Source organism: Somniosus microcephalus, chromosome 2 (genome assembly GCF_052327205.1).
Source record: "Somniosus microcephalus isolate GS21.2 chromosome 2, FLI_Smic_1.0, whole genome shotgun sequence".
Taxonomy (NCBI): domain Eukaryota; kingdom Metazoa; phylum Chordata; class Chondrichthyes; order Squaliformes; family Somniosidae; genus Somniosus; species Somniosus microcephalus.
In genome coordinates, this window is record NC_140988.1 from 2149449 (window position 1) to 2161777 (window position 12329).

General features: G+C 50.5%; 1 protein-coding gene across 1 annotated transcript in view; it reads right to left on the reverse strand.

Annotated features, from left to right (window-relative positions):
- bdh2 (3-hydroxybutyrate dehydrogenase, type 2) overlaps nucleotides 1-12329 on the reverse strand; it is a 116347-nt gene that overhangs the window by 13217 nt on the left and 90801 nt on the right. The window contains 3 exon segments of the mRNA XM_086003334.1: nucleotides 3285-3343; nucleotides 9355-9468; nucleotides 11690-11750. Coding sequence (XP_085859460.1) covers nucleotides 3285-3343; nucleotides 9355-9468; nucleotides 11690-11750 — 234 coding nt within the window.

Genomic DNA, 12329 nt, shown 5'->3' on the forward strand with positions numbered 1-12329 from the left:
TTGTTGGGCTTTTTATATATTGGGTTAGAAAGGTGTCCTGTACACATTGTAGGAACTCCATTCCCTTATCCCCTTTACCTACCTCTTCTGTCCAATTAATATCGGGGTAGCTGAAATCCCCCATCATTATTATTCTATGTTTTTTACTCATTTCCCTAATTTTTCTGCATATTTCTTCCTCCACCACCCTTCCACTATTAGGTGGTCTGTAGACTACGCCTATTAGTGTGATTGATCCTTTATTATCTTTTATCTCTATCCATAGGGATTCTATTTTGTCTTGCTGACATGTGCGTCACTTTTTTCTACTGCCTAATAAGTACAGCTACTTCACCTCCCCTTTTTTCCGCCCTATCTTTTCTAAATATGTTATAACCTGCAATGTTTAATTCCCAGTCCTTATTTTTCTGTAGCCATGTCTCAGTTATCCCTACTATGTCTGATTCCTCGCAATGTATGATTGCCTCCAGTTCACCTGCTCTTCCCCCCTTTGGACAGCCTTCTGAGCCACGGTGCCTTGGTCTGCATTGTGGCTGTCCTCCCTGCAGTCTTTCTCCTTGTCCTCACAGGTAGCGAGTACATCGTACCTGTTGGATAGGATCAGTGTCTGCGGGACCTCCTTCTCAACCTCTCCTAAATCCCTGCTACCCGTCTCCCTAACAGTCACACCCTCCCTTTCCTGAACCTGTGCTTTCTTCTGGGGTTTGACTGTATTCTGGATAAAACTGTTCAGAAATTCTCCCCCTCCCTTATGTGTCGGAGTGTCTCCAACTCACATTCCAGCCCAATGAATCTGAGCCGGAGAGATTCGAGATGGAGACATCTCCTGCAGATGTGTTCGCTCGGGACAGTCTCGCTGTCCACAAACTCCCACATACTGTAGTCCAGACACACAACCTGTCCTGCCATATCTTATTCTAGACTTATTTTATTTATTTAATAGTTAAAGGTCTAGAAATTTGGTGGGCTGCGCCACCAGTTAGCGCCTAAAGAGGGCACTCAGTGGCTTTAGCGCCACTGGCCACCCCTCCCGTGAAATTTAGCGGGGCGCTAATGGCGGCGTTAGCCTGTAGCGCTGCGCCGCCACCGATGATGTCATTGGTGTGCGCAGCGCCCCACTACCGCCCCGAACACGATATTGGGTCGCGCCCCCCCCCCCACCCCGTAGCGCCGGTCGCAAATCGCGACCGGTTCAGGGGGGGCCTACCTGTGGCGGTAGTGGCGCAAATTAAAGGGGAGGTGCGGGGTGGCCATTTTTTTCAGTGGCCGCCTGCCAGCACCTCCTCGCGCCGCCCTCCCCGGCCTCCTGATCCCCCCCCCCCCCGGGCAGTGCCGGCTGTGTCCCGAGAGCCCGGCACCTCTCCTCGGTGCCGGGCTCTTTTGCCGGCACTCGCGATCAGAGGTCGCGCTGGTGCAGGCCCCTCCCCTTTAAGAAGGGGAGGAAGGCCTGCAGTACCGCAGCGCACCGTGCCGCAGTGTGTGGCGCTGCGGCACGTTGCGCTGCGATATTCAGTTTCAGCGCCCCAAGACGGACGCGGGGCACCTCGATCAGCGCCCCTCTTCCGTTTGGGGCGCTCAAACTGAATATCCCGCTGGCGCTCCCGGCTCCTTCCGGGGCGGGACTTCCGGCGCCCAGGATTTTTAGGCCAAAGTCTTTAATCAATGATTATTTATAGTTATATTAATTAGTTTAACTAGTTAATCTATAAATTTAATTCAGTATGTTATAGTTTCCCGATCCTAGTTTAAACCATTGTCCTAGGTTAGAGAGAAAAAAACCTTAATACTCACCAACTAATGACCTACCTGCTGTCCTGTGACATCACACCTTGTTTTTTTTGGAAATCGTGGAAGGTCCCGCCGCAGCTGCTGGTGCTTCCAGTTAGGTCCGCGCTGTTTCTCTGCTCTCTGCTTTATGTCCCGCCGCCGCTGGTGCCTCCGATTAGGTCCATGCTGTTTCTCCGCTGCATTATTCGTGTGTTTAATGAAGTGGTACAAAGTAATTGTCAGAGACCTTGTTCAGTGAAGTGATCAACCTCAAAATGCCCGCAGGCCCACAAATTTCCATGGCTTGCTGTTCAGGCTCACTGAGGACATGAAATTAGCTGGTTCTCCCCTGGTTTTGCTCCTCCTAAGGTTATTGTGTGCTGTTTTGACATCCAGCAAGAGAAAGTGAGAGTTAGTGAGTGGCTACTGAAAGGAAAGCGCAGATGTGTGGGGCTTGTGTTGGTAGTGCATATGCTGAGAGGGAGAAGAAGCAAAATACAAGTAGGGCGAGGAGGCGCTGAGTGGGAAGCAAGTGTGTCGAGTGTGAAGCAAGGAAGACGTCCTGAGAGAAGTTGGTGATTGTGTAAAGGCTGCCAAGTGAGAGGAGAATGGTGCTCGTGGCTAGTGTGAAGGGAGCAAGAAAGAGGTGAGTGTGTGTTTGGACTGAGAATGCATGGTGGTGTAGTGTGGCCTTGAACTGGGTGGTGAATAAAATGATGAGAGTGGTGAGGGAGCTGGGTGAAGGACCTACCACATGTTGTAGAGAAAGTGTGATAGATGAAGAGCAGTACTCACCCTTATTTCTCTAGTGATGTCAGTGAAACGCTATCTGTACTGTATCCAGGTCCTGGGGTGACACTCCTGGAGCTGACCAGCTCGCCCTGCCTTGTCGGCAGCATGTTTGGCAACTCTCCTGGTCCTGGCGCTGCTGGGGAACAGGTGTTCCCTTCTCACTCTCACCTCTTCCACAAGCACCTCCCAGGGGCTTGTCTGCGATTCATTTCATAAAAGATTCTCCTCGGAAACAAAAGAAGCCATCAGGGAGGGCAACCTAGTTTTAAGAGGAGCATTCCCGCTTTAATAGACCTCTGGCTGACCCGCCAGAAATTGCTCCCTGGAAGTAGGTAGGTTTCCGATTAGGTCAACCAATTTTCACGTCTCTCTTGCTTTTGATTCTGCCAGCTCCACAGAGTTGCAGAGCATTAGGGGTATGCACATTGTAAGTGTGGATGAGGCAAGCATGTGTCAATGTTCATAGCTGGCAAGCATTTAGCATACACTTGTCTCCAAAAATGAAAAGTGTATATATGCCATAAATCTGCATCTGCCCTCGACTACCCTTATTTATTAGTAAGGCACTGTTCATCACTTACTCTCTTGAACGTTAATTCCACAATTGCAAGCCCCCAATGGGTAAGCTGCCTTCGAAAGCAGCGTGGGTCGAAGATAAGGCTATAAAATTCTAGCCCATTAAAGCTAGGGGTGCGATATGGTGGTAATAGCCCTTATATAGCTACCTGTTCAGGGTTAGGCCGGGCTTGGATTCTTCCCCTGAGGGATGGAGTGTCCACAGTACCTTAGAATTTAAAAAAAAACAACCATAAAGTATAGTATGAAATCACCATGTAATTGTAACACATGTGTTATCTTACAATGAGAAACACTTCATATTGTGCTAAAAACAAAGCCTGCACTGATAGCTGGTAAACAGCACACTGCTTATTACATAGAATTACACAGAATTTACAGCACAGAAACAGGCCATTCGGCCCCACTGGTCTATGCCGGCATTTATGCTCCACACGAGCCTCCTCTAACCCCTCTTCATCTCACCCTACCAACATCTCCTCCTGCCTAGCCATCCTTTCATGATTCCATTCCTACATCCCAACATAGCCAGCACATCTGAAATTGATTCTCCTCAGGCATGCTCCAAGGGTAAATCCTTCACCCTCTCCTATTCTTCATCTACATGACACCACATCATCTGTATACATGGGGTCAGCTTCCGTATTTATGGTTACAGCATCCAGCTTTACCTCGCTGCCATCACCCTCAATACCATGACTGCTGCTGTCCAACGGCAAGTTATTGATAAGTTAGAAATTCCTCCAGCTAAATATTGGTGAGACCAAAGCCATTCTGTTCGGTGCCTGCCAGAAAATCAGCACCTTATCCGCCTGATTCAATCCTGCATCCTGGTTACTTACTGAGGCTAAACCCAACACCTTCAGTGTCCTACTTGACCTTGAAATGAGCCGCTAATCCCATATTCTGGATTACTTTGTGTTCTCCTGCTCCCTCAAATTCTTTTCCTAAACACATTTCCCCTAGCTACTCCTCTCCCCATCTTCAAAAGCCTACTCAAAACCTACTTCTTTGAACACACTTCAGTTGCCTTCCCTAATGAAGCACCTCATTATAATTTTCTACCTGGAAGGTGCTTTATATGTAAAAGTTGCTGCAGTTGCAGAGGGTCTCCATGTAAAGCTCCTTAAACCTGGAATATAATTCAAGATCCAGCATATAAGTCATTTTCTTGCATTTGAAGACACAAGGCTGGATACAATGGCCTAGAAATTCAGTTGGTAGTGCCAGCCGCTAGCGCCTTAAGAGGGCGATAAGTGGGCCGCGAAGCGGCTAGTGCCCGGGCGTGGCGTGATCTGCGCCTCTCGTGAACTTGAGTGAAAACTTAGCGGCAGCGCAAAACCGCAACGCCCGCTCAGCTGCGCGCGCAGATCCTGACGTCATTTCATGGTGCAACGTCCTTGGTGCGCCCTGGACCGGAACTTCAGTGGCGCCCCCTTCTTTCCACCTGGCGCTTGCAGCGACTGGTTGAGTGGAACGGTTCCCAGTCGCTGTGGGGCTGGGGGGGCGCTATTTAAAGGGGACTCTTCCTGCATTCTTTGTGGTAGCCATTTTGTACCACTCCTTCTGTGTGAGAGAGAGAGATTTGGAGAGAGACAAAGGGAGAGAGCTTTCTGCTTTGACTCAGCGCTCGCACAGGTACTTCTGGCTTCAGGCCAGAGCTTTGCAGTTGGATTGATTTTTCAGTGCCATAGCCTTGAGTGGCCACATATAATGGGGGCTGCAATGGGTGGAAACATTGGGTTTCTGCATTGCATTGAAAGGGCTCAGAGACGCCGAGAGAGAGTGCCAATCATGGCCAGATGGAGAAGGGCCAACAGGCGTCGGCACAGGAGGCCTTACCCTCCCAGGGTATACCGCCAGCAGTTCTCATATCTGAACATGTCTGAGGAGCAGTGTGTTTGGAGGCTGCGATTCAGAAGGGAGGTGGTCACTGAGATCTGCCACCTGCTTCGCAGAGATCTGCAGCCACAGCTGAGGAGCAGGACGTCTCTGTCGGTGGCAGTGAAGGTGACAGTGGCTCTCAACTTCTATGCCACCGGCTCCTTCCAATCCGCTACTGGGGACATTGCCAATGTCTCCCAGTTCGCGGTGCATTGCTGCATCCACCAGGTCACAAATGCCCTCTTCAGAAGCAGACGTCAGTACATTTCCTTCCCCATGACCCTGGACAAGCAGCAAGAGCGTGCACTGGGATTTGCAAGAATAGCGGGCTTCCTCATGGTCCAGGGTGCCATTGACTGCACGCATGTGGCTTTGCGGGCGCCTCTAGAGAATACCGAGGAATACCGCAACTGGAAGGGGTACCATTCGCTGAACGTGCAGTTGGTGTGTGACCACAGGCAGCTCATACTAGCTGTCAATGCCCGCTTTCCAGGCAGCAGCCACGACGCCTTCATCCTGCGCCAGACTTCTGTGGCAGACATTTTTGAAGCTCCGGCTCACCCAGGAGGCTGGCTTCTCGGGGACAAGGGCTATCCTTTGTGCACCTGGCTGATGACCCCGCTCCGTGCGCCCACCACCCCTGCTGAAGAACGATACAATGACAGCCATCAAGCGACCAGGAACATCATTGAGCACACAATCGGCGTGCTGAAGCAACGGTTCCGCTGTCTGGACCATTCCGGGGGAGCCCTACAGTACTCGCCTGAGCGAGTCTCCCATTTCGTTGTAGTGTGCTGCATGCTGCACAACCTGGCTATCCTCAGGACTCAGCCACTGCCAGCAGACATTGGAGGACCACCAGAGGAGGAGGAGGAGGAGGAGCACCAAGACGGGAGGGAGGCACAAAGTGCAAGGGCCGTCCGTCAGCGGCTTATTGCAAGTCGGTTCTAGGCCCCCTCTCAGGGAATGGCTTGTGCCATTGAAAGAACAAGAATGGAGCCGCTCCGCAAACCCTGAGGTGGTCAAGGCAACAAATAGTTCAAAGTGCAAACATGCACAATCTGAATAAAGACAATTTTTTATTTAACAAACTCTGTGCCCTTCCCGCATGACAAACAAATACAGAGAAACCCCATCAAAAAACAGTCAGACACATAACTAGCTCTCACAACCTGGAGACAATGAACAAAGCAGTTAAACAAAAATGGCCACGATCCTCGGCCTTCGTAAAAAAAAAACACAACATCCTCAGCCTTCAGAGAAAAAAACACAACATCCTCGGCCTTCAGAGAAAAAAACACAACATTTTGCCACACCTCCTACTTTTTGGCCTGCAAGGGTGATCTGCTTCGCTTGCGAGATTGGCCCCTTCCCGCCCTGCAGCTCCTCCGCAATGGGACCCCAGTGGCTGCAGCAAGGCTGGGGGAAGGCTGCTGAGGGTCAGATAATGAGTCGGCAGATGCCCTTGGGGGATGGCCTGGACCAGCTCTGGGCCTGGAGGGCCCGGCTGCTGACTGCTCCAACTCTGCTTGGGCGGCAGCAGTCTGTCCGACGGGTGGTGGCAGCTGCAGTGGAGGAGCGACAGTGTTGGCTGCAGGAATTTTACCAACCTGACAGAGCACAGGCACTCCCTGGTCGGACGAGACACTGACACTCGCACGGGCCAGCACTGCAGCATGCGCAGCAATCTGCTGAAGCACAGACTGCTGGGCTGCTGCGGCGCGGCGAGGGCCCCGGCGATTCCTGGCCGATCCAGCGAGGGTGGCAGCAGTTAGTGCTCGTGTGGCCCTGATCTGTGTCTGCATCAGACCAGCCAGTGACTGCACGGCACGACTGAGCACTTGGCTGGAAGCCGCCTGTGATGCAGCGACGTCCTGCTGACTCCTGGCCTGTACTGCCCCAAAGTCCTGCAGACTCCTTGCCTGTGCTGCCCCGAAGTCCTGCAGACTCCTGGCCTGTGCTGCCCCGAATTCCTGTACACTCCTTGCCAGTGACTCTATGGAGTCAGGCATCCTTGCCACTGCAGCCATGAGCTCAATGTGCCTGCGCTCAGCCTGGGCGCCCATTTCGCCAAGGAGCCGCACCTCCTCTGCGCTCACTGTAGCAGGACTGGAGGCCACACTCACCCTCCGGGGAGAAGGCCGCCGAGCTTCCCTACCCCTCCCGCGTTGCTGCAGCCCGCTGGGCCCCGGAACTTCACCCTCCTCAGACCCTTCCCCCCTTCCAGGGAAGACGTGTCCCCATCATGGCCATGGGCTGCCTCGGCTGAGGGTGGCACTGATGGTCTGGCTTCCTCTTCCTCCTCCTCGCTTTCCGATTCACTCACAGTGCCAGCTTGAGGGCCTGCCGCCTCACCTGGCGAATCAGCATCTGAAAGCAGGGAGGCACAAGAGTTGCTTTAGTGTGAGGACAGGGTGGCAGCGAGTGAGGCATGAGTGCTGCTATGCACTGCATTGGTTCGAGAGTGGCAAAGGATGCTGGTGTGAGGCACAAGTGGAAAGAGAGAGGTCATAAAGGTGATGAACTTACCATTGCTGTCCAGAACGGGGTCGGCATCTCCAGTGGCGACGGGGCCAATCAGCCGGCCTGCCATAATCCGCTCCACTCGCTGCTCCAGGTCGCTGAGGTCTTTAAGTTCAGGACGGCCTCCCCCGGTCCATTGCTGCTGCCTCCTATTGTGGGCCAGCTTGCCCTGCAAGAGAAAGGACGGGCTCTGAGTACAGTGGGAAGCCCTGATCTTGCCTGCACTGCCTCCCATGGTGGAATAGCCCTGACAGTGTCAAGCCCTGATCTTGCCTGCACTGCCTCCCATGGTGGAATAGCCCTGACAGTGTCAAGCCCTGATCTTGCCTGCACTGCCTCCCATGGTGGAATAGCCCTGACAGTGTCAAGCCCTGATCTTGCCTGCACTGCCTCCCATGGTGGAATAGCCCTAACAGTGTCAAGCCCTGATCTTGCCTGCACTGCCTCCCATGGTGGAATAGCCCTGACAGTGTCAAGCCCTGATCTTGCCTGCACTGCCTCCCATGGTGGAATAGCCCTGACAGTGTGTCAAGTGGTGGATGTGCATGTGATTTTCATGAGCGTCCCATAGGTGTTGGATGAGGGCTGGGCATTGGGGCTTTCAGGACCCTTTGGCCATAAAGTGAGGTGCACATGCAGGGATGAAGAGGATACTGGAAAGGGTACTCACCCTGACACCCCGAGTGAGGTCGTTGAACTTCTTCCTGCATTGCGTTGGTGTCCTAGGGACCATGCTGCTGGAGGTCACTCTGTGTGCCACCTCCCTCCAAGCTCTTCTATATTCGCTGGGCAGCGGCCTCCTGCCACTGTCAGGAAAGAGGATAGGTCGCCTGCGCTCCACTGCGCCAACCAGAACCTTCAGGGCACCCTCACTGAAGCGCTGCGCTCGCTCCCTGGCCTTCTCCATGGCCGTGGGCGTAACGATGTCGAAGCAGGTCTGTCTAGACCTAGAATCAGGGCTCCAGTGTGCAGGGCGTGGCAGCAAACCAAATCGACCCTCCCCCTTTAACAGCTGACCGGCACCAGCGTGTCTGCCTGCAATCGATAGCTCGCCGCACCTGCGCTGCGCCCGCCCTCGGTGGTAGCGCCTCGGCTCGCCGACTTAGCGCCTTATGATAATCGTGCACCGCCTGCTTTAGCGCAGCAGCAACCTCTTGGGGCGATGCAACTCAATTTCGGCGAGGGTGGCGCTAAGTTGTGCCGGGCGCTAAATTTAGCGAACGCTCGGCTGTAGCGCCCCAAATGTGGCGATACTGAATTTCTAGGCCAATGTGCCTTAATACATAAGAACATAAGAACTAGGAGCAGGAGTAGACCATTCGGCCCCTCGAACCTGCTCCGCTATTCAGTAAGATCATGGCTGATCTTCGACCTGAACTCTGCTTTCCAGCCCGATCCCCATATCCCTTGATTCCCCATGAGTCCAAAAATCTATCGATCTCAGCCTTGAATATACTCAACGACTGAGCATCCACAGCCCTTTGGAGTAGAGAATTCCAAAGATTTACAACCCTCTGAGTGAAGAAATTCCTCCTCAGTCTTAAATGGCTGACCCCTTATCCTGAGACTATGCTCCCTAGTTCTAGACTCTCCAGCCAGGGGAAACAACCTCTCAGCATCGACCCTGTCAATCCCCCTCAGAATCTTACATGTTTCAATGAGATCACCTCTCATTCTTCTAAACTCCAGAGAGTATCGGCCCAATCTACTCAATACACTAGATATTAATACAAGTGTGAGGAATGGAAACATCATAATGATGTGCATGAAGGGGTACAAGAGGTTCTCCATGAGGAAAAGCTGCATAATTACCAGGGCATACACAGTTGCATCTTATGCCTTGTTCGATGAAGTCTGCAGCAACAGACTTAGTCAATCCAATAACAGCTGCCTTGGAGGTGCTGTACACACATCTGTTGACAACCCCTGTAAGGATTACACAATGAGCTACAGGTATTAACAATCAACAGAATAATTCTCTCTCCAAAAAAATACAATGAACTTTCTACAAAAGTAAAGATCGGACACCAGGCATTGGATATCTAAAAACATAAACTGAACACTCCACATGATATCAAGAAACGGCTGAGCACACTGGATACAGCAAAGGCTATGGGCCCTGACAACACCCCAGCTGTCGTGCTGAAGACTTGTGCTCCAGAACTAGCCGCGCCTCTAGCCTCTAGTGGTTGGTAACATTTGCGCCACACAAGTGCCAGGCAATCACTATCTCCAACAAGCGAGCGTCTAACCACCGCCCCTTGACATTCAATGGCATTACCATTGCCGAATCCCCCACCATCAACATCCTGTGGGGTCACCATTGACCAGAAACTTAACTGGACCAGCCACATAAATACTGTGGCAACAAGAGCAGGTCAGAGGCTGGGTATTCTGCGGCGAGTGTCTCACCTCCTGACTCCCCAAAACCTTTTCATCATCTACAAGGCACAAGTAATGAGTGTGATGGAATACTCTTGCCTGGATGAGTGCAGCTCCAACAACACTCAAGAAGCTCGACATCATCCAGGACAAACAGTCTGCTTGATTGGCACCCCATCCACCACCTTTAATATTCACTCCCTCCACCACCGGCATACCGTGGCTACAGTGCGTACCGTGGCTGCAGTGTGTACCATCTACAAGATGCACTGCAGCAACTCGCCAAGGCTTCTTCGGCAGCACCTCCCAAACCTGCGACCTCTTCCACCTAGAAGGACAAGGGCAGCAGGCGCATAGGAACACCACCAACTTCAAGTTCCCCTCCAAGTCACACACCATCCTGACTTGGAAGTATATCGCCGTTCCTTTATCGTCACTGGGTCAAAATCCTGGAACTCCCTCCCTAACAGCACTGTGGGAGTACCATCACTGCACGGACTGCAGCGGTTCAAGAAGGCAGCTCACCACCATCTTCTCAAGGGCAATTATGGATGAGCAATAAATACTGGCCTTGCCAGCAACACCCAGATCCCATGAACAAATTTTAAAAAATTAAAAACATAAACTGAACAGTCGTAAATACTATAATAAAAAATCCCTCAAACAATAATCCGCTTTCCAATGTGTGCCAGCGTTGAGGAACCTTGCTCATTTTCAGGCTTTAAATTCAATTTGGAGTTCTATATATATTTTGCCAGACCTAAGCAATCGGTTAACATCAACTGCACTGAACAATAGAAAACTGATTTTGTCAAATAAAAAAGACAAAGATTGTGCAACACTTGGGATCTCCCAATTGCACTCTCTTGCAGCAGGTCAAAATATGCCATCTATGCAATAATATTTTCTTAAATTGAAGTGCTGGTCATGCAATTCAATTACAGTTCACAAATAAAACAACTTTCTCATCCATTGCACCTCCCTAAAAAAACATTTGCTTAGTCTAGCAGAAACACAGACTCATTCATTAACAGGTTCATGTTGGAAAATGAATACAATTGGAGGGTGGGAAGGGCAGGGGGGGGAGAAGAATTGCTGTTTAGTTTTCAATGGTTAAACATCCCGTGCATACAGTGTCATTTAACAACAGCTTGTATTTTTATATAATGCCTTTAATGTAGAAAAATGACTCAAGGCACTTTACGGAGGCATAATCAAGAAAATGGACGCCAAGCCAAAGAAGAAGATACCAGCAGGGGTAATCAAACGCTTGGTCAAAGAGGTGAGTTTTAAGAAGGGTCTTAAATAGGCAAAGTGGAGAGAATTCCAGAGCAGAGGGCACGGGTTGAACAGAGAGGGATTGCACAAGAGGTCAGAATCAGAGGCATGGTGTGTTTGGGGGAGGGGGGGCTATAGGGCTGGAGGAGGTTACAGAGATAGGGAGGAGCGAGGCCATAAAGGGCTTTAAACACAGGGATTAAAGTTTTAAATTTGAAGCTCTAGGGGATCGGGAGCCAATGTAGCAAGGAGGGTGTGATGGGTGATGGGGACTTGGTGCGGGATAGGATACGGGCAGCAGAAAACTTAACGATCAATTGTTACAGTCTCATGGGGCGGTTAACAGCCAAATCAGATTGAGGATTTTGCAAGCGATGCATTCAAGGAAAACGTGAAGTGAGAACTAAAGAGAAAGGCAACTTGTCCTGCGTTCTGATCAGTTTTTGTCAGCACATGAGGGATCCAGTGACAGTGCTAAATCGCTCACCTTTGATGCTGGATGCCACAGAGGACATGTTGATGATATGGCCAGACTTCTGAGCAAGCATCTGCATTTAAAAAGAAAATCAATGAAAGAAACAAAAATTACCACAGGATAATTAGTTCAGATAGAGTGATTGGTATAGACTTAGAAACAAAGTTCATCTCCAAAATACAATGCAGTCACAATTATTGCTGTTGCATAGACTAGGAGGAAACTCCAACTACACTGACATTTTTTTTACATAAAGAGTTCCTTGATAACAATTTGTAAATTAATTTGAACAGTAAAATCTACGACTATCCATAAGAGCATAAATAACAATTACAAGTTTAAACATACAGCAGCAACTGAAGACCAATAAACAAAGGATCCTTATAGCAAGGAAGAGACAACATTTCCTGAAACAAAAGAGTCTCGCTCAATGGGAGAATGGATCAGAAGGTCAGCCTTTGAAAAAGCTGGAAACATTTTTTAGCCCCATATCTGGCAACTTACCTTTCAGTGGCTGCATTCCTTTAATCTTTAAGGGCCAGTCATGTGCCGGAATTCCTGCCATGTCCCCTTTGGAGAGATTTCAGCAGCATGCTCCATCCAGGCCAGGTCAGGAGCTTGCTATCAATGCTAAATGAGGGTTGACTGAAAT